We start from the raw sequence: 20,525 nt of genomic DNA on the forward strand, positions 1-20,525 counted from the left end.
ATACATATATACATATATGTATATATACATATATATATACATATATGTGTATATATGTATATATGTATACATATATGTGTATATATGTATATATCATATCACCGTACATAACTTTCTTAAACACATCCTCACCAAACTATGCCCCGCCTCCTCAACCGCCTGCACCAATGACGTGTGGCTTGAGATCTCCTGCATCGCAGCCTAAAAAAAACAACCCATTTACAGTGGTTTACAAACTTCAGTTTCAAGGGGAAAAATTCAATAAAAATTTGATTTTAACATCACACACACACACACACAGGAGTTGTTGATCCACTGCTGCCTCCATCACTAAGTTCAAATGTCTTATTTTGCCAATTCGGCTTTTGAAATCCTTTGTTCAGATTTACGTTGGTGACACAAAGTGACCACACGAGGCAGCAGAGGACCAGCAGCTCCTGTGTCCCTGCAGGTAAAATCACTGATTTTCTCTATGGGCTTTGGTAAAGAGAACGACAGCAGAACCGATGCATTTTGTGAGGCGATGCACAGGGTCAAAGGTCACCTGGTGCTTGAGCAGCAGCTGCTCGGTGCCGCTCGGTGAGCTCCCCCACTCTTTAGTGGAGACGCAGGGCAGTCGCTCTCTGATCCAGGCCGACTCCTCCTCCAGGTCTCTGTAGAACTGGAACAGAACCTGCCAGGCCTCCAGGGTTTCCCTGCGGCTCTGCAGGGGCTCCGACAGACCGTTGTACCTGGACACACACACACACGACGAAGACATGAGATGAGATTATGATTAAATGAGACTACATTCTTCTGTCCCACACCAGGAAACATTTCTGTGTGTGTGTTTTTAACAGTTCATACGAGGCAGGTCAGATTTGACAGGATTAACAGTGACGTGGACGCGCGATGTTAGACCTGTTGATGGTGTGAGTCACTCTGGTCTGGATCTCCTCGGCCAGGAAGTTTCCCTCAGAGTGGAAAGTCTTCGCCGTATCCATCAGACCCTGATGAATTACAACAAAGTGATGTCAGAAAAACACACAAACAAGGTGGGCGGGGTCCCGGCTGTGGCACTGCGACGATTCAGGACCTGGATTCTGTCTCGCAGTCCGTCCACCTTGTCCTCCAGAGCCTGCAGAGTCTTCAGCAGCCTGACAACTGACGGCAGGTCACTGCCACAGTCCTCGCTGGACACTTCCGTCTCCACGGACGAGACGCACTGTTCCACGTCGTCCAGTGAGCGCTGGAACTGCAGCGCCTGGTGCGCCTCTTGCAGCCGGGTCCTCTTCTCCCGACAGCTGTGGACGAGTACGTCCCAGCTGTCCTGCAGCTCTCTGAGACGAGATCCAACCTTCACGGCAGCCGAACCGAGCACGGACAACAGCTTCTCTGCTTCCTGTAACACACACACACACACCATCAGGTTGACCTGACACACACTGTGAGACTATGCAGACAGACACACACACCTTGGTGAGTGTGTCCACTCTGTAGCGGTTAGCCAGGATCTCAGCCTCGAAGCTCTGATGTTTCAGCAGTTTGGCCTGAAGGTTAGTTGGTTCCCTCCAGTTCTCATCCAAAGCCACAGCGTTACGCTCATTTAGCCACACACACACCTGTAACACACACACACACACACACACTTTTCAGTATTGCAGTTCACATCTGAGCAGTAAAGTACAATAGAGTAGAGTACAGGAAAGTACAGTATAGTACAGTACAGTAGAGTACAGTGCAGTAGAGTACAGTAGAGTACAGTACAGTAGAGTATAGTACAGTAGAGTACAGTATAGTAGAGTACAGTAGAGTAAAATAGAGTATAGTATAGTACAGTACAGTACAGTAGAGTACAGTACAGTACAGTACAGTACAGTAGAGTATAGTATAGTAGAGTATAGTATAGTACAGTAGAGTAAAATAGAGTATAGTATAGTACAGTACAGTACAGTACAGTACAGTAGAGTACAGTACAGTATAGTAGAGTACAGTATAGTAGAGTACAGTAGAGTATAGCACAGTACAGCACAGTAGAGTAGAGGAGAGTACAGTAGAGTAGAGTATAGTAGAGTACAGTATAGTAGAGTATAGTATAGTATGGTATAGTATAGTATAGTAGAGTACAGTAGAGTACAGCACAGTAGTAACAGTAAAATAAAGCACCTGGTAACTGCTGGATAAAAACTGCTGCAGCTGCAGTGACTGATCCAGATCTTTGTGACGACGTCGACTCTGCTGCTGCAGCTGACTCCGCCTACAAACACACATGACATACACATGTTCATGTTTAACGTCTGCAAACTGGTTTGGAACCTGATCCAGATGCTGGCCTTGTTTAGTGAAAGTCACGTGTTTGTGTTTGTGTCGCAGAGAAAACCACAGTGATATGATGACTCCACCCACACAGAGGAGGAGCTATGAAGTCTTGGAAAACCAAACCAAACCATGTAGAGGCGAGGCGAGCTGAGCTGGGTCCATGTCGTGGAAAAGCAGCATTAGTTTGTGGTGGTTTTGCTGTGGCCTGGATTCACCCTGAAGACGAGAACTGTGGTTACCTGGCGGCGAGCACGTTGCTCTTGGCTCTGATGTTGTCGGCGTCGTAGTGTTTCTGCTGGATCATCTTCTGAGCTTGTTTCTCCACCTGGTCCAGCTGCTCCACCTGAGCCTCCAGAGCCTCCTCAAACTGAGTGTGTCTCCTCTGCAGAGCCTCCACCTGTGTCAGCGAGCTCTGAAAACACACACAGGATCAAACGCCGTCTACACGTTCACAAACACAACAACAACACACCATGTTTACCCCCAGGTCCTGATTGGACAGGAACGCTTCCTTATTGCTGAGCCAGCTTTCACACTGCTCCACTGAGACCAGGAACACCTGCAGGACACACACACAGGTTAGACTCCGCCCACACCGACACACAAACACCTTCAACCATCTGACTTTATTAATTATGTAAGTAAACGTGTGTGTGTGTGTGTAAACTCACCTGCAGGGTCCGGGCCTGCTCCAGCATGCTGCTGCGGGTCAGCCAGGCTTGGTCCAGTCCAGCTTTAGCTTCCTCCAGCTGGTTCAGACACTTCTGAATCTCTGCCTTTGAACTGTGACCAGACCGGGTCAGACCCAGACCAAAGTCCCGAACAGAGTCCATGCGCTCTGTGCGGGCGTGGATCTCCGTCTACACACACAGACACACACAGGTTCATGGTTACAGACAGGTCTGATGTGGTCACCTGTGGTCACCTGTGGTCACCTGTGGTAAACTCTCACCCTCCAGTCCTGGTGCTCCATGATGAGCCGGTCGGCCTCGGCTCTGGTTTTGGGCAGACCTTTCTCTGCCAACTCGCTGCTCTGTTTGACGCTCCACTCCAGCAGGAGGCGCTGGTTGGCTCTGAAGAGCTGCAGCTGGTGAGCTTCATGCAGTTTCTCCTTCCTGAACAAACATTGTTACTAAAGATGAGCCTCAATCAAGGTTCTGGATCCTATGAAGTGTGCAGCCGAGGGATGTCCTCCATCCACTGTCCTGAATCAAAGGCTGCTGATTTAAGCTCCAACCAGCCAAAACATCCCATAAAGTATTTTACAGTGTATTTACAGTTTATTTTAGTGTATTTTACAGTGTATTTACAGTTTATTTTAGTGTATTTTACAGTGTATTGTCACTCGCAAGCTTTTCATGAGTCCAGAGAAACAACCTGTGTGCAGCTTTACATCCACATTTATCTCCTTTATATCAGGATATAAAGTATAAATAAAACATACACGTATTATTTATGAGACATATTCAGAGCTGATATTCCGTCACGACACAGGCGAGGAGGATGAGTCTCACCGGTGTTTGACTTGTGTGTCCAGAGTCTTCAGAGTCTTCAGAGTGTCCTTCTGTTTGTTCTTCAGTTTGTCGTTCATCACTGATGAAGCCCTCAGGTGAACCGATGCCTCCGTCTCCAGAGTCTGGACACACAGGAAGGAGACTTAACTTACTGTTAAAGTGCTTCTGCGACGACCATTTCCTTTATCATTATTGTTATTATCATTAGTTTAATAAGATCTACTCGTTGGGAGTGACCAGGATAGACAGGATTAGAAATGAGCATATAATCCAGGGACAGCTCAGGTTTAACGGTTTGGAGATAAAGTCAGATAGTGAAGGTTGAGATGGTTTGGTCATCTGTTGCCATGGTTCCCAACCTGGGGTCCAAGCCCCCCCTAGTGGGTCGACAGAGATCCCACGGGAAGGGGTGCAGAGTTATGTCTGCTGGGTTTGAATAATCAGAACTTGGTATCACCCGAATTAAAACCCATTTTTTGGTCCACATTTAAATTCATTAAGCTATGAACCTGTGTTCATATAAACACGTCAGTACAGTCATGAAATGAGATGAGTGTTTACATTTAAGACATTTACTTCACCCACACATGAGATCACGATATTTAATTAACCATATTCTCACAATATTATCACAATATTATCATGATACTTAAGTCACGAATTATCACGATACGTAAGTCACGATGTAATCACATTGTCACCATGACTGCGTAGTCAGGTCTCATGAGGTCAGTTAGAGACTATAACTGATCACATTCCTGATGTCAGCATCTGTGCAACAAGTACCAAAGACTCACCGCTATCAAAAAAGAAAACAAGAGTTACTTGGATTTTATGGAACACAGGACAGTTTTTATCCACAGAAGAAGAAACAGAAGAAAAAACCCTCCAAACGTTTGTAATTATTCACTTTATTCTCTTGGTGTGTGTGAGGACAGGGGACCAGGTTGGGGGGGGACCAGCGATCTATTGGACAAAGGATGTTAATGATGAAAAGTGGAAGACCACAGAGAAGGGTCATGACAGTTGGGGTAACAGAAGGGGACAAAAGAGAGAGGACAAGCTGGGGGTAGATGATCCGTAGTGGCGACCCCTACAGGGAGAAGCGAAAAGAAGAAGTTTTCAAAAATACTGTCACCTTTGACCTCTCCTGGATGACCCCGACCTCCCTCTCTGTTTCCTCGTGGCGTCTCATCAGGTTCTCCACACCCTCCACATCAGACCCACAGTCGTGACTCTGAAGCAGCAGCATCTAAACCACATGGATCAAAGCTCATTTTAAAACCACGTGTGGACACGTGCGACGTCCATGGAGACGTGACAGTTGTGAGGGACAGCTGACCTTCTCGTTGGCTCTGTCCCTGACCTCCTCCAACTCTCTGATGAAGGCGTGGACCACCAGCGCCTCCTCCAGCTTCCTCCTGTAGATGCTCAGGTCTCCGTGAAACTTGCTCCACCTGAAGAAGACGATAAAGGAGAAAGAAAAGCCTGTCAGGTGTAATCTCATTTTATATTATTAATAACATTGCTCATTTATTAATCTCCTATTTTTATGTCATTTTAAATATTTATAATCCCATATAATGTCCTTTAATCTCATGTCACCCATGACGTTTACCTGTCGTTGAGTTGTCGTCTCCGCCGTCGGACAGTCTCCAGTTCGTTGCCGCTCTGTCTCTTCTCCAGTCTGGACGCCAGTCTGTCGATGGCGGTGACGTGGGCGTCGTCCACCGTCGCCTCCTGCAGGTGAACCATCTCATTAATTTAACCCTTGTTAAAGTTAGTTAAAGTTAAAGTTGCCCCGCACTCACCCCGTCTCCACCTCCTCTAAACTCGCACAGTTTCTTCAGGAGCTGAACTCCGTGTTCGTAGTCCTCGCCAACATCTCCTACGTTCACCATCACCTCCTGAAACATGGACCAGGCCCACACTTTGTTTCACATGGACTGAAGGACTTCTTCTCCTCTTCCTCCTCCACCACCTCCTACCTTGAATCGGATCCAGGCCTCCACCTCCTCCACTTTCTGCAGGAACTCCAGGAAGTCTCGGTTATCTTCCAGAGCTTTCCCTCGCAAGGCCATGGCCTTCTTTAGCTCCTCCCAGTGGAGCAGCAGAGCGGCGACGCGCCTCTTCACCTCCTTGGAGCTCGAGTGATGAAGGGAGACCAGTTCTTCTCCAGCCTGAGGACACAGAACCACCAGAGAATCATTGTTGTGTTTCTTCATATCTCATTCTCTTCATTGCTCACAATTAACTTCCCATCTCATATCAAACTTCATCTCTCGTTATCAGATTCAGACTATTTATCCTCATTTCATTCATGATCTCATTTCTTCATTCGTCGTCATGTCATTATTGTCTCATCTCATTAATAACCTTATCTCATTTCATCTTTTTAATAAAATTATTATGTCCTTTATAATCTTGTCTCATGACATTTAAACTTTTGTCTCATGTCGTTCATAATCTCATGTCACTTATAATCTCATCTCGTCATTTATAATCGCGTCTCATGTCGTGTATAATCTCGTCTCATGTCGTGTATAATCTCGTTTTATGTCGTGTATAATCTCGTCTCATGTCGTGTATAATCTCGTTTTATGTCGTGTATAATCTCGTCTCATGTCGTGTATAATCTCGTCTCATGTCGTGTATAATCTCGTCTCACCTGCAGCACAGAGCCGATGATCTCGCTGTGAGCGAGGATCTCGGCCTCAAACACCTGGTGTTTCTGGAGAAGCTTCATCTTGGTCTGCAGGTTGCTCAGGTCGACTTTCTCATCCTCCGCCATCTTGTGCCTCCGCTCAGAAACCCACTCCTCGGCCTGACACGCGGACAGAAGCAGGCGTGAACACATGACACGTCACACATTGTGGGAAACAGCCGGACAGAAGTCTGTCCTCCATCACCTGAGCAACATCGCGACCGAAGATGCACAACATCCTGGAAAGCTCTAGCTCCTCCCTGCGTTTGACAGACAGCTCCTTGATCCTATCCCGTCTCTGAAGGAGGGCTTTGAGTTTGGCTCGGACACGCCCACTCTTCTCTGGGCTCAGCTGCTTCTTCAACTGCTCAGCCAGGTCCTTCAGGGAGAACAGCTGGAGGCAACAGAGGGAGGGGAGACGTTAAACATGTGAACTCTTAAACATGTGACGCACAGATGCCACAGACCTTGTCGTCCTGCGAGTTGAGCAGCTTCTCAAAAGCTTCGTGGCGTTTGATCAAACCTTCCGTCTCGTCCACCGTGTTTCCCAGAGTGCTGTTCTGCAGCAGGACCTGCACAATGCTTTGTTTTAGCCAACACTGGTCAGCACATGATGAGCAGACATGAACACGACAGCAAAACAAAAAACTGATATCTTTGGTTCCATTCATGAACAGATTTACATATAACATTTGCTTCTTTCATGTTCTCTGAGGACCACACTGATGGGATGAAGGTACCTCCTGAGAGCTGGAGATCTTGTCCACGCTACTGACGTCTCTGTAGAAGACCTGCTCCACGTAAACGGTTTCTAACCAGCTCTGTTTCCTCCTCCAACGCTCCTCCAGTTTGTCACGCTCCACCTGCAGACCATCCAGCTTCTCCAGCACCTGAAATCAGGACAGATGAGCTTCTCCACGACAACCACCTGTAAAGGCTCTGTCCCTCCAGCAGGTGTCCTCACCTCCGCACGGTGGCTCGTGTCCCTCGCCTGCAGCTCTTCTCCCACGTCCACAGCCTGCTGGTACGTCTCCTGTCTGACCTCCATCTCCGCCCACAGCTGCTGGTGCTGAGCGAGCTGGAGGTCGGCGGTGGCCACGTCGCTGATGCTCTCCTCGGCGGCCATCGCTCCAATCAGCTGACTGCTCCACAGGAAGTAGTCCTGCACCTGGAGGGGACCGAGGAAGAAGAGGAAGAAGAGGAAGAAGGTGAGACGCAAGTTCCTTCTTCAGTCCCCGCGTTTGTTCTCACCGTGTTCAGGAACAGGTAACGCTGACAGGCTAATTTAAGCTCCTCCTCCCTCTGCTCAGTGTGGAGCCTGAGCTCCTCCCACCACTCCACCACTTCCTGCTGCACGTACTGGAGGCGGAGCTTCAAGTGAGGTGTGCACAGGTCCAGGATGGGGTTGACGGCGTCCAGCTGCTCCTGCAACTACAACACACACACACACACACACACACACACACACACACGAAGGACATTCATGACTTACATTTATTTCCTGGAGACTTACTCTTGACCACAATTACTACTGGCCTAATCCTAATCCTAACCGCAACCTAACCTTAAAACATATCTTCACCTTAAAATGTAGTCATTTACGTTGTGGGGACTTGATTTTTGTGCCAGCAAGGAAGACAAGTGCCCATAATGTGACTGTGTGAACAGTTTTAGGTCCCCACAACATTAGTAATACCCGCACACACAAATTTGTGATATTGATCAGTGATTGATGATCTGCACCTGTTGCTCTGTGGCGGCCAGCTCGTGCAGCAGAGCCTCGTGTTTCCTCAGCTGGGACGTCACTCCTCGTAGATCCTTCGCCACCTCGTCAGGGATACTCTTCTTCCTCTCCTGCAGAGGGCGACAGACAGACAGACAGACAGACAGACAGACAGACAGAGAAGCATTAACACAGTGACAATCACACACACACACACACACATTAACAGTCAGTTTAATCAGACTAAGGTCTTAGTCTTGTTGACAGGACTTAGTCTGACTACAGCGGGACTTTTAACATGAACGTAAACACAGTGAGTGAAGTGAAAGCAGTGGGTTGAACCTGGATGAGCGTCAGCGCGTCCGTCAGCTCTTGGTAAAAGCGGTGACACTCCTCGGCTGTGAGCAGCTGATCCCGACGCTCTCTGGCCACGCCCTTTAACTCCTCCCAGCATGCACTGCAAAGCCACAGTGGACACAGCTCAGATGAAGGCTGAGAGGAAAAACGCGCTCACTGATAATAAAAAAGAAAGAAGTGAACCTGAGTTTGTGGAGAGCGTCTCTGACCGCGGCGCTCTGTGGATGTTTGCTGCGGACGAGGCGAGCGGCCGCGTCGCTGCAGCTCTGCAGTCGCTCCTCTCCGACCTCCAGCTGTTTCAGAAAACCGTCAAACTTCCCGCGGAGCAACTGCCCAAAAAACACAGTGGTGACTTTTGTGATTGAGTTGTAATGATTTCTTTGTTACATGGAGCAAAGAAACCAGAAGCTGAAAAATCAGAAAACAAAAAAGACTCAAAGTGATTAATAGTTGAGTCAGTAAATGTAAAGATCTCAGCGAGTTGTAAAGGCAGAGCGGTGGAACCTGAACATGTTGGTAGTCGTTGCCCAGGTCCTGACACTCCGCCGTCTGTCTCTGCTGCTTCATCCACTCCTCCAACTCTGAAGACTCCCGTCTGAACTCATGGAGAGGGAGGACTTCCTTTAACCTTTGACCCCTAAGAGGAAACACAAGCAGACACTAGGATCACAGATAGATCTTTATAAGAGATCATCTGAAAACCAAAACAACTGAGGACCCAGATATAAACCACTCACTCTCCCACACCAAAGCCCAGAGAGAAAATCAGTGATTTTAGCTGGCGGGGGGGGGGGGGGGGGGTGGACGACACAGGAGCTGCTGGTCACTTTGTGTCACTGAGGTCAATCTGAACAAAGATTTTCAAACGCCAAAGTGACAAAATAAGACATTTGAACTTAGTGATGGAGGCAGCAGTGGATCAACAACTCCTGTGTGTGTGTGATGTTAAAATCACTGATTTTCTCTAAGGACGCTGGTGTGGGAGAAAGACGTAGAAGGGACGTCGACTTTATAAGACGAGTCTTTAGTTAAGTAATTATGTTTTAAATGCACTTATTGTAAGTCGCTTTGGATAAAAGCGTCTGCTAAATGACATGTAATGTAATGTAATGTTTCCGTCTTTTATATTTGAAAAACACTGAGCGATCCCTTTAACATGAGGCTAAACTGAATGTGAACTCCACCTGAGAGCAGCCTGGTGCTGCAGCTGCTGGTTCAGTCCACTCAGGCGGCTGTAGGGTCTGCTGAGCTCCTGCAGACCCCAGTCCTGACCCGCCTGCGACACCTGGTCTCCCAGCTCCTCCACCTCCACCTGCAGCACCTCCAGCTGACCCTGCAGCACCTTTACACACACACACACACACACATTTTTCTGGTAAATAACAAAAAACGGGTTTGACTATTCCTTTAAGTTTGATGTGGAGTTCCACAGGGAACCCCCCGAGGCCCCGGGGTCACTGTGGCTGCAGTTGTACCTGGTGTTTGGAGAGGAGACTCAGCGTGGCCAGCTGGTCTTTGCCATAGTCGTCAGTGTTCACCAGGCTGATGGACTCTGTGAGTCTGGACTCCAGCTCAGAACAGTCCAACAGAAGCTGGAGACACACCCAACACACACAACTTTATTTATAAAGCACAGGGTGCAGCGCAAATCAACGATAAGAGGGCTCGTCACACCTGAAAGCCAACGGAAATAAATGTGGTTTATGTGGGATTTAAAAACAAGAAGATTAATTATTGCTTGATTTGCCCCCCGTATAAAGGACATTGCAACAATGTAGGCGAGCGGAAATGAAAGCATGAATCACGTGATAAAATTGTTCTGATGAGGCCGACAAAAACTACTTTTCATCAGTGTGGAGTTTGAATCCCGTCACATTTCAAAAACAGAAGGTTCAGGTAAACTCTGGTACAGACTTTATTGATACTGCTCATCCACCCAGTACTTCAACTGTTGTCTTATTGGATATTTTCTGTTGCCATTTGAGGAGAAAAGAATGAACGTTTGAGTGAGATAGACAAAATGAACTATGTCTATGTTCAGAATCGATCAATAAATTAATATTTCTTTCTTTCTGAATAACAGTTTTAATGATTGAACCACGTCACTTTCAGCTCGAGGCACCTGTTCCCTGGTGATGGCTTTACTCAGGTGAGCTGCTCGCCTGTGGCACGCCTCCTCAAGCTCCTCCCACTCTGCAGTCAGATGGCTGCACCTGCAAACACATGTTAAATTGAAGGATTAGACAAAGGTCTGTGGCTGTTTAGATCAAAAAACACAAAACAAAGACAAAGACACCTCTGGAGAACTTGCTCTCCCTCTGATTTACTGGTTTTGGCCAGGCTCCGCCCCTTCTCCAATATGTAGTTCAGGTGTTTCTTGTGGGCGTTAACTTCCGCCTGTAACTCCTGGGTAAGAACACACACAACATTAAAAACCAGGGGTTTGTCTTTATTTGAGACAATCGTTTCTAAAGGTACAATAACAACAACATCATCATCATCATCATCATCAGTACCTTGTGTTTCTTCATCAGACTGATGGCTCCAGACAGAGACTTGTCGTACCCTGTGGACCGAGAGGCAGGAAGGTGTTCACAGATCCAGCTCAGCTCCAGATCCACGTCGTGGTACAACCCAAACAGCAGCACCGCCGCCTCCAGCTGAGCTCGCCGCAGGTCCAGAGGCTTCTGGAGGGATTTGAACCTGCGGCACAAAGAGCTCAATGATCAATGTCCTCCTACATTTCACCACAGTCAGGGATGGTTAGCTCCGCCCACTCACAGGGTCAGGTAAATGTCAGTCTCCTGCAGGATCCTGTGAGAGTCAAAGTGGTTGGAGGCCAGGTGTTTGGCTCTGCTGACGATGGAGTTGATCTTCTCCGCCAGCTCCTTGGCCTCCATCTCCAGCTGCTGATGCTCCTTCACACACACACACACACACACACAGACAGAGCAGCTCACAACACAAACCTCACACCAAACTATTTTAAAAACACCTGGTTTGAAGGGACGACCGTCCTCACCTTCAGCAGCTGTCGACTGGAGCGGAGGTCGTGACCTTTGGCGGCATTGTTCAGCATCCACTGAATGGCTTGGATCTTCCCGTTGGCGTCCTGGCGAAGCACAGACAGTGATTGAGTCATTGGGAGAGTTACTGAGCGGCTGCGGGTGGTGTGGTCAGCTGTTCACCTGCAGCAGCTCCATCAGCTGCTCCTGCTGTCCCGCCTGTCTCAGTTTGTCCCCTCTGTCAGCCATCTTGTCCTGCAGTGTCCTCCAGCGGCTGCTGAGCTGAGACATCTTCCTGCTGATGCTCTGACTGTGGTGATGCTCTTCATGGAGCATCTCCTGTCCCAGCTGAACACACACACACACACAGGTCCAGGGTGAAGCTGCTTCTTACACTAAAGACATTATTGTCCCTCACGAGATAATCACATTGAAATCATATTGATTTAAACCTGGTCTATTGTTTTTATTCATATTCTCTTGTTCTGCAGCTTTTTATGATTTTTTATTTTGTGTTGCATAAATAAAGTTATGACAGTGAAGTGCTGACCTGGACGAGCGTGTCCAGCCACACGTGGTTGGCCTGCAGCTCGCTCTCCGCCGCCTCGTGTCTCTTCAGCTTGGGGAGGACGTCGGTGGGCTCGCGGTACGACTCGTCCTCGGCCACTTTGAACTTCTCGTCCGTCCACAGCAGTAGCTCGTCCGCGTCTCTCTGAAACTCCTGCAGCACAAAAATTCAAAATGGCTGCCTTCTGGTTGAGTCGAGGCCATGGTTACGGTCGGCTTTTCTGTTCGTCTTGGTCGATAACATCTTCCCATCACGCTTCGGGGAAATTCTGTGCCGTTTCGGTCCCTGCCATTCGTGGCTCGGGCCCTAACCACCACCACAACAACAACAACAACAATAATGATAATACCTGGTATTTCTTGGAGGCCAGCAGCAGACTCCTCCTCTGCCTGCTGCTGTCTTTCAGCCTCCTGTTGGTCTTCTGGATGCTCCTGCTTCTCTCTTTGACGCTGAAACACAAACGTCACTTTAATTCTATGATATCTGAAGCACGTGTTCACGTCTTTATCTCACTGTGAGACAGGAAACTGAAGTTTGTAAACCACTCACTCTCCCACACCAAAGCCCACAGAGAAAATCAGTGATTTTAGCTGCGGGGACACAGGAGCTGCTGGTCCCCTGCTGCCTCGTGTGGTCACTGTGTGTCACTGAGGTCAATCTGAACACATAATTTCAGATGACGAATTTACTAAAATAAGACATTAGAACTTGGTGATGGAGGCAGCAGTGGATCAACAACTCCTGTGTGTGTGTGATGTTAAAATCACTGATTTTCTCTCTGGGCTTTGGTCTGGGAGAGTGAGTGGTTTAGAAACATCAAATTAAAATCTACGTCAGTTGAAGTCACATGTTGACGTCTTTATCTCAGTGTGAGACGTTGTTGTTGTTGTTGTTTTCTTACTGTTTTGCAGCGTAGTGCTGTTGGTTGATGAGCTCCAGGCTGCGTTCACTGAACTGATCGACCCGTTGGTCCAAAGCCTTTAGGAGACCGTCCAGCTCGTCCTGACGACCCAGCAGACTGTGGACACTGTCCACCGAGTCCTAAACACACATACACACACACACACACACACACACGTTTCATCTGCATGTACAGTGAATTTAAGCCGCTTCACTTTCAGCGTAGGTGGACAATGAGGACGGATCAGAGCCAAGCGTCCTCACCCCGCTGTCTTTGACCTTCAGTCTGGCTACGTGTCCAGACAGCGCCGCCTGGATCCGGTCTCCCTCCTGGTTGAGCCTCTGGAGCTCCACCCCCTGCTCCAAGCGCTGCTTCCTACTGCTCCACAACCTGTCCAGTCTGGACCAATCGGTGGCGAGGTTGTCCACGGTTTGCCGGATGTCGATGTTCCCGTTCTTCCCGTGTGAGAATCCCTGAAGACTTTTCCCCAACTTCTCCATCTGCACCAGTCTGAGACACAGAAACACACAGATGATTCCGTCCCTCCAGGATTTCTAAGGCTGTCGATTGATAGCTGATTGTTGCTGTGCTCGCGTGGCTCTTTAGTCCCCGTTACACTGCCACCTGTAGGTTGGGCAGAGTCATGATGCAGCTGGATGGAGCTTCCCTTCCAGTGGAAAATGTCAAAATGAAGGAGTTTACTGCTCGTGGTCTGTGAAGACCTGAGATGGATTGTTGCTCACAGGTGGAGTCCCCTGACCCACTTCCTGGTCCTGACTCCTACTCACCTGCTCCTCTGCTCCTCCATCTCCAGCCGCAGCTCTTCGTGTTGTTGGAGCAGCGCGACGGCCGAGGCCACGTCAGTGGCCACCTCCTCCTGCAGGAGGCGCTCCTGCACAGAACTCGCCCAGAGCTGCAGCTCTTTGGCCTGCTGCCGGAAGCTCTGCAGCCTGCGTGCCTCCTCCAGGAGGCGCTGTCGCTCCGCTGCCTGGTGCTTGACCTGAGACATGAGAGAACGGGACAGAGAGTAAAACCAAACTTTCATGTAAAGCTCACTTCCTGCTGACAGTTCACACAAACCTCAAAAGACTTTTCATCCATGTTAGAGCTGCAGGACACCACATACAGTATTTATAGGATTAGAACAGCAGAGACTCAGAGAGCTGCGATAGCAGACGGCGCACAAACATTCTGGAGATGATGTAGATTCTATGAGGTCAACCTTTTCTTTAGTGCTTCAAATCAGTTTAAATAAATACATCCTCAGCGTTGTCCACACCTGCACGGACATCGCTCAGAAGACACAAGGACAGAGAAACTGCTGAAAGTTACTTTAGTTTGATGTGAACATACGACACAAACGCTGCAACACTGGACTCGCACGTTTCTCCCGCCTCTCGTTCTACACGCGCAGATGTTCTGCTTGTGTTTACCCACAATGCCCTGCATTGTAGTCCGCTTCCTGCGTTTGGTTCACCTGAAGTGAGCCGAGACCTGTGTTTTCAGGTGGACCAGAGTTCCCTTCTTTGATGTGCATCAGAGATGGGTTGTGCTTTCACACGTCCACAAAACAACAACGTTTCTGAGCAAACATCAAACTCATGTTTTGATGGATGTGGAGGAAACACATGAACCAACAGATGAGACACTTTTCTTCAGCGTGTGTCTCGTCATTCTTGCTGCAGCGCCGCCTCAGGCGAGAAGAGGAATACGTTATTCTAAAGGCAAACTCGAGTCTAGAGGAGACGATTAGGTGTTAAAATAACCTGCGTACATGCTGTGTATTTCTGCTGTGAGAGAGTTGAAGACAATCAAACCTGTTTGAGCAGAGTCTCCAGCTCATGAACCTCGTCCATGATGGCCGCACCCTCTGCTGGACTGCAGTCCTGCTTCCTGTGACACAGAAACATCGTGTTGTGAAGAACCTGCCCGCACAGCAGAGGGTTTTTATGTATCATCTCTGAGGCTCACATCTTGGCGACGTTCTTCAGGTAAGCGATCTTGGCCTCCAGGGTCTGGATGTCTCTGAGGGCCTGGGCCTGGTTCTTCTCCTCGTTCTGCAGCAGGAAGGAGCTGCAGCCCACGTCCACGGCGCTGAGCTGGTCCAGCTGACCGAGCAGCAGAGCTTTAGCCTCCTCGCAGCTCAGCAGGAACGACTGCACGTCCGCCGAACTCAGCAGCTCGTGTCCCTTCTCGTCCTTCAGCCGCTGGATTGCTTCCCACCTAAGGAAGGAGATCGGGAGAACCGGTGACGTCAGATGCCCTGACGTCACCGGTTCTCCCTCTGCGGTTTCCTGTACCTGTTGGACACCGTCCTCTGTCTGGCCTGGATCTGTCTTTGTTTACTGTGTCCACTCTTCATCAGCTCCTCTGCCATTTTCATGATGTCATCCAACTGGCCACGCCCACTCACCAACTCAGTCAAAAAATTCTGCAAAAGTAAGCGTCACGGTGTGACAACATAAACCATACATCTCTATATCTAAGCTGCATGCTAAGCTAGATGTTCCCCTCTGTTTGTTTCCCTTAAATTTAAGGCTTCAGGGAAGTGTGTTCATTAGTCTCTGGACTTCACGATTGGCCTGATCTGATTACAGGTGAAACGGTAGTTTAGGTGCAGTGATTTGACGAGTGTTAATCTGGTTACAATCCTCCACACAGTAACACTCAAGCATGAGCCCAGATGTTTTCTCAGGTCACAGTGGTGAGTGCACCTCGTATTTGGCCTGCACCACTCCCAGGTCGTCTGCTGCGTCGCTGCTGAAGGTGTTCAGGACGTTCTCCTTGTCTTCCATCCACGACTCAAACTCCTGGCAGCTGCTGTAGAATCGATGCAGACGCAGAGTCTGCTCCAGACGCAGAGTCTTTGACTGAAGACACAGGGGAAAGTCCAACATTTGGAACTATACGTAGATTTAGGAACTAAGAGACCTACATTTCCCATGCTGCCCCTCTCTCACCTTGACCAGGTTGTGCAGGGAGGTGTAGTCCTGCTGCAGTGCGTGCTGCACGCTCTCCACAGTGTCTCGCTGGTACTGTGGGTCTGGCAGCGATGTGGTCTGGATCTCGCTCGTGCCGCGACGCATGGAGCGGCTTCTCCTGGGACGACTCGGCCTCCTGCTCTGGCTCGCTGGATCTTCACTGGTGGAGACGGGCTGCCTGGGAGGAGGAGCCTGAAAAGGGCCAGACGACACAACGTGCATAAAAAGCCCCATATCATAGCCCCAGGGCTCTATAGCGCCCCCAGAAGTCAGGTCAGGGTCAGACAAAAGTGGTTGGATCGGGATAAAATGTGGTGAGTGTGTCAGGCTTACTCCAAAGTTTCTTGAGGAATTTTCTGGGAAGTTTTTGACGCAAGAGAGTTGCCAAAATTGCGTTAAATGCTACATTTTTTATTTTTTGTATCGTGTCCAAGTCACACATAGTTGTTCCGATTTTAACCAAACTTGGTACACGTGTATACACATTTGAACAAACTGGTCCTAGCACGTTTGAGACTCTGTTCAAATGTTCTCAACGAGTTAAAGATTAAAAGCCGTCAGAGGATTTTCTCGCCGTCAGAAGGCGTGGCCTCAGCGGCAGGAAAAGTACTGAAAAATTCCACTTTTTGAAAGCTTTAACGTTAGCAGAACGATGTGAGGCGAGGGCCCTTTCATGAGTGCGTCCTAGTTGTGCTTGTATTCAGTCATGTTTTTTTTTTTCTTATAATGAGGACATGTAACTGATCGTACGGTGGCTGGGAGGAGCAGGGTCAGGTAAGTTTTGGGGATGAGCTGCTGGTTTCCTCGTCCATCTCTGGCCAGAACTCGATCTCCGTCCGGCTCGTGGCCGACGAGCGTCACGATCTCGTTGCGATCCCACGGACACGGGCCTGGAACAGGAGAGGACGGTGAGATGAGAGCGTGCGCTGAGTCAAAGCCTGAGACGTCGCGCTGTGACTTAAGTACCTCTGCTGTATTTGAAGCGGACCTTTGCCTTGCTCTCATCACTCTGAGGGGAGTGGCTCACAGAGCCCCGCCCAGGCTTCGCAGCTTCCGGTGACTCCTCCTCCTCTCCAGACGAGTCGCTGTATTGGATCATTTTGCTCTGCTGAGGCTCCGCCTACACAGGTAGAGTGACTGTGAGACAACAAAAGAGCTCCTCTTCTCACCATCATTTTGAGGCCAAACTTTTACAAACACTTTCATTCAAATAAAAACTTTTACAAACTTCAGTTTCAAGGACAAAACTAATATTAGGTAAGTAACAAATGTAGTTAACTATTAAAATCTACGTCACACGTTCACATCTTTATCTCACTGTGAGACAGACGTCTGTAAACCACTCACTCTCCCACACCAAAGCCCAGAGAGGAAATCAGTGATTTTAACATCACACAGAGGAGCTGTTGATCCACTGCTGCCTCCATCATTAAGTTCAAGTGTGTTCATTTGTGAGTTCGGCATTTGAAATCCTACATTCAGTTTTACTCCAGTGACTCAAAGTGACCACACGAGGCAGCAGAGGACCAGCAGCTCCTGTGTCCCCGTGAGCTAAAATCACTGGTTTTCTCTATGGACTTTGGTGTGGGAGAGTGAGTGGTTGACAGACGTCTGTGTCACAGTGAGATAAAGACATGAACGCATATTGATTATTGACCATACTACAACAATTATGAGTCCACACTCACGGTCAGAGCTGTTAGCTGCACGGCGCTCTTCGCCTGCTCTGACAGCCTCTTTATCTCCACAGCGTACGCCACCATCTCCTTCTCTACCCAAAGGTGGCGCTGCAGCAGCGCCGCTGTGCTGGACTCGTCTTTGCCTTGGTCGTCACTGGTCAGCAGCGGTTTCCTGTCTCCCAACCAGGATTTGGCTTCTCCCACGTCTGCAAAGTACTGCACAGAGGGAGTGTGTGAGGTCACACACACACAGCATTCGTTTGTCTTCCTTCACCTGAAGCGTTGTCATGTGCTTCACCTGTTTGATGACGGCGGCAGCCTGCAGTCTGTCGCGCCGTCCAGTCACCTCATCACTCAGGTGGCTCCACTGCTTCTGTAAAGTCCTGATCCATTTGTGGACGGCTTGCTGGTTGACACGCCTCAGTCTGGACAGCTGATCCCGACCTCGACCCAGAACCCCCTGGTAATGAACATCCTGAGCCTGGATCTCTGCTTCTAGCAACTGACAACGCAACACACCAGAGTCCAGAGAGAAAATCAGTGATTTTAACACACACACACACGCACGCACGCACACACACACACACACACACACACACACACACACACACACACACACACACACACACACACACACACACACACACACACACACACACACACACACACACACACACACACACACACACACACACACACACACACACAGGAGTTGTTGATCCACTGCTGCCTCCATCACTAAGTTCAAATGTATTATTTTGTAAAATTCGGCAGGGTCACAGGAGCTGCTGGTCCTCTGCTGCCTCGTGTGGTCACTCTGTGTCACTGAAGCAAGTCTGAACGCAGGATTTTATTTGCTGAATTTTACAAAATAAAACATTAGAACTTAGTGATGGAGGCAGCAGTGGATCAACTACTCCTGTGTGTGTGATGTTAAAATCACTGATTTCCTCTATAGGCTTTGGTGTGGGAGAGTGAGATAAAGGCGTGAACATGTTCTAGTTTGTCTTTTAAATTTGATTAGTTTTTCACTGATATTTAGCCTTTGAATCTTTTCTTAAATGATATTTTCTTGTCTCACCTTGTGTTTGTGTTGGGCCAGCTGGACGTGGTTGAGGTCTCGTCCGAGTCCGGTCGTCTGCAGCCTCACGCGGCGCTCGTACAGCCACGCATCCAACTCCTCACAGTCATGGAGGAACTCGAACAACCTGAACTGAGCCTCCAACTGTGACCTCCTGAGAGGGGAGAGGAATTTAAGAATGTATACCTTTAGAATTTCTTATATTTACACACACAGAAAACTGTGACAGTAATTCAATCACACAAACCTAAGCTGTAATATTTCATTGAGACGACAAACGTAGACATATTCTGTCTGTGCAAGAGGAAACCATTGAAAGATTAAAAATTAAAGAGACTAAAACAACCTGCTGCTGCTGAGTGAAACCAGGGATTTGTACTGGGCGTGGAGAGCGCTCACTCTGCTCTGAACCTGCTGACCGTCACTCCCGTTTCCCTGAAACAGAGACACTGAGGGGTCAGCGGAGGACGACACCATGAGGTGTCCACGTCAGCAGCCGAAGGTCGTACCTTCACAGCTCTGCCGCTGATGGCGCCGATGGTTTCGCCATGGGCCGAGATCTGAGCTTCCAGGAGGTCCTGCTTCTGAAGGAGCGCCTCCACCTCGGGCAGCTGCTTCCCCAGGTCAGAGGAGGAGGCCTGCGCCTGGACACGAGGAGGGTGAGGAGTGAAGAAGTGCTTCCTCAAAAGTCAAGGTCAAATTTATTTATATAGAACGAAAAAAAAATCAAACAAGATATTAAAAGAAGAAGAAATAAGAATAAGTAAGAACTTGAAAAAAAAACTGGTGAAAAACAGAGAAATCAGCATGTTTTAAAGACGTCGTATTTCAGGAACAGTGGATGACAGAGAGTAAATGTCAGGAGGCTTTCAGCCACTCTGTGACAAACGGCTGTGAACTGACAGAGAAAACACACTTTTAAAATCACCAGAGTTTTAACATGGGAGTGAATGAGAGGTTTGAGCAGAACTCTAAGTCATATGAAAATGAAAACAACACACAGACGACAACCACAACGTGTTTATGTAGAAACTGTCTGTGTGGGTTTGAAAATGTGGTCGGGAGAAGAGTTTGTTTAGAGATTTTTGTCATGTGGCAACGGCGCAATACACACTCATTATAAAATCTATTATTATAAAATATTTTATAGAATAAAAAAAGTATAAAACATAAACTGTGATTGTTTAAAAACTGTAATATGTATTCACAGTTCACCTGCAGCTCCTTCAGCTCCTGCGAGACAAGTTCAATGTCTCGCAGGATGCCGAGAGTCTTGACTACATTTCCCAGCAGCCCCCTGTGCTCCTGCAGCTGCTGCAGCAGGTTCTTCCATCGCAGACTGATGCTCTCCTCCCTGTAACACACACACACAGCAGCCGTGTCTCATCCCAGGGTCGTGGGGATCCTGTGAAGTGTGGATCCTGTGAAGTGTGGATCCTGTGAAGTGTGAATACTGTGAAGTGTGTATCCTGTGAAGTGTGGATCCTGTGAAGTGTGGATCCTGTGAAGTGTGGATCATGTGAAGTGTGAATACTGTGAAGTGTGTATCCTGTGAAGTGTGTATCCTGTGAAGTGTGAATACTGTGAAGTGTGTATCCTGTGAAGTGCGGATCCTGTGAAGTGTGGATCCTGTGAAGTGTGGATCCTGTGAAGTGTGGATCTTGTGAAGTGTGAATACTGTGAAGAGTGGATCCTGTGAAGTGTGAATACTGTG

General features: G+C 48.4%; 1 protein-coding gene across 4 annotated transcripts in view; it reads right to left on the bottom strand.

Annotated features, from left to right (window-relative positions):
• Positions 1 to 20,525, bottom strand: part of sptbn5 (spectrin, beta, non-erythrocytic 5) — a 38,099-nt gene that overhangs the window by 8,824 nt on the left and 8,750 nt on the right. For all 4 annotated transcript variants that reach the window (XR_009233736.1, XR_009233738.1, XR_009233737.1 and 1 more), the window contains exons 12-63: positions 20,027 to 20,165; positions 19,321 to 19,455; positions 19,158 to 19,246; positions 18,812 to 18,965; positions 18,029 to 18,232; positions 17,740 to 17,946; positions 17,018 to 17,171; positions 16,802 to 16,941; positions 16,031 to 16,243; positions 15,785 to 15,940; positions 15,371 to 15,501; positions 15,042 to 15,293; positions 14,888 to 14,963; positions 13,859 to 14,070; positions 13,334 to 13,580; positions 13,071 to 13,210; positions 12,519 to 12,618; positions 12,152 to 12,322; positions 11,785 to 11,949; positions 11,619 to 11,708; positions 11,378 to 11,514; positions 11,113 to 11,299; positions 10,893 to 11,002; positions 10,719 to 10,809; positions 10,072 to 10,188; positions 9,781 to 9,938; positions 9,101 to 9,233; positions 8,780 to 8,925; positions 8,582 to 8,696; positions 8,260 to 8,370; positions 7,768 to 7,947; positions 7,481 to 7,684; positions 7,257 to 7,406; positions 6,984 to 7,088; positions 6,722 to 6,910; positions 6,481 to 6,636; positions 5,801 to 5,992; positions 5,624 to 5,719; positions 5,431 to 5,552; positions 5,155 to 5,269; positions 4,951 to 5,064; positions 3,813 to 3,934; positions 3,251 to 3,413; positions 2,970 to 3,158; positions 2,780 to 2,857; positions 2,538 to 2,710; positions 2,146 to 2,236; positions 1,455 to 1,601; positions 1,076 to 1,381; positions 901 to 989; positions 545 to 731; positions 133 to 201 (exon numbers count right to left, since the gene is read on the bottom strand). Coding sequence is in view for 1 of the 4 variants with exons in the window: in XM_058614836.1 (XP_058470819.1) it covers positions 133 to 201; positions 545 to 731; positions 901 to 989; positions 1,076 to 1,381; positions 1,455 to 1,601; positions 2,146 to 2,236; positions 2,538 to 2,710; positions 2,780 to 2,857; positions 2,970 to 3,158; positions 3,251 to 3,413; positions 3,813 to 3,934; positions 4,951 to 5,064; positions 5,155 to 5,269; positions 5,431 to 5,552; positions 5,624 to 5,719; positions 5,801 to 5,992; positions 6,481 to 6,636; positions 6,722 to 6,910; positions 6,984 to 7,088; positions 7,257 to 7,406; positions 7,481 to 7,684; positions 7,768 to 7,947; positions 8,260 to 8,370; positions 8,582 to 8,696; positions 8,780 to 8,925; positions 9,101 to 9,233; positions 9,781 to 9,938; positions 10,072 to 10,188; positions 10,719 to 10,809; positions 10,893 to 11,002; positions 11,113 to 11,299; positions 11,378 to 11,514; positions 11,619 to 11,708; positions 11,785 to 11,949; positions 12,152 to 12,322; positions 12,519 to 12,618; positions 13,071 to 13,210; positions 13,334 to 13,580; positions 13,859 to 14,070; positions 14,888 to 14,963; positions 15,042 to 15,293; positions 15,371 to 15,501; positions 15,785 to 15,940; positions 16,031 to 16,243; positions 16,802 to 16,941; positions 17,018 to 17,171; positions 17,740 to 17,946; positions 18,029 to 18,232; positions 18,812 to 18,965; positions 19,158 to 19,246; positions 19,321 to 19,455; positions 20,027 to 20,165 (7,717 nt within the window). In the remaining 3 variants the exon portion in view is untranslated. The remainder of the gene's footprint in view (positions 1 to 132; positions 202 to 544; positions 732 to 900; positions 990 to 1,075; positions 1,382 to 1,454; positions 1,602 to 2,145; positions 2,237 to 2,537; positions 2,711 to 2,779; positions 2,858 to 2,969; positions 3,159 to 3,250; positions 3,414 to 3,812; positions 3,935 to 4,950; positions 5,065 to 5,154; positions 5,270 to 5,430; positions 5,553 to 5,623; positions 5,720 to 5,800; positions 5,993 to 6,480; positions 6,637 to 6,721; positions 6,911 to 6,983; positions 7,089 to 7,256; positions 7,407 to 7,480; positions 7,685 to 7,767; positions 7,948 to 8,259; positions 8,371 to 8,581; positions 8,697 to 8,779; positions 8,926 to 9,100; positions 9,234 to 9,780; positions 9,939 to 10,071; positions 10,189 to 10,718; positions 10,810 to 10,892; positions 11,003 to 11,112; positions 11,300 to 11,377; positions 11,515 to 11,618; positions 11,709 to 11,784; positions 11,950 to 12,151; positions 12,323 to 12,518; positions 12,619 to 13,070; positions 13,211 to 13,333; positions 13,581 to 13,858; positions 14,071 to 14,887; positions 14,964 to 15,041; positions 15,294 to 15,370; positions 15,502 to 15,784; positions 15,941 to 16,030; positions 16,244 to 16,801; positions 16,942 to 17,017; positions 17,172 to 17,739; positions 17,947 to 18,028; positions 18,233 to 18,811; positions 18,966 to 19,157; positions 19,247 to 19,320; positions 19,456 to 20,026; positions 20,166 to 20,525) is intronic.

Source organism: Solea solea, chromosome 18 (assembly GCF_958295425.1).
Source record: "Solea solea chromosome 18, fSolSol10.1, whole genome shotgun sequence".
Taxonomy (NCBI): Eukaryota; Metazoa; Chordata; class Actinopteri; order Pleuronectiformes; family Soleidae; genus Solea; species Solea solea.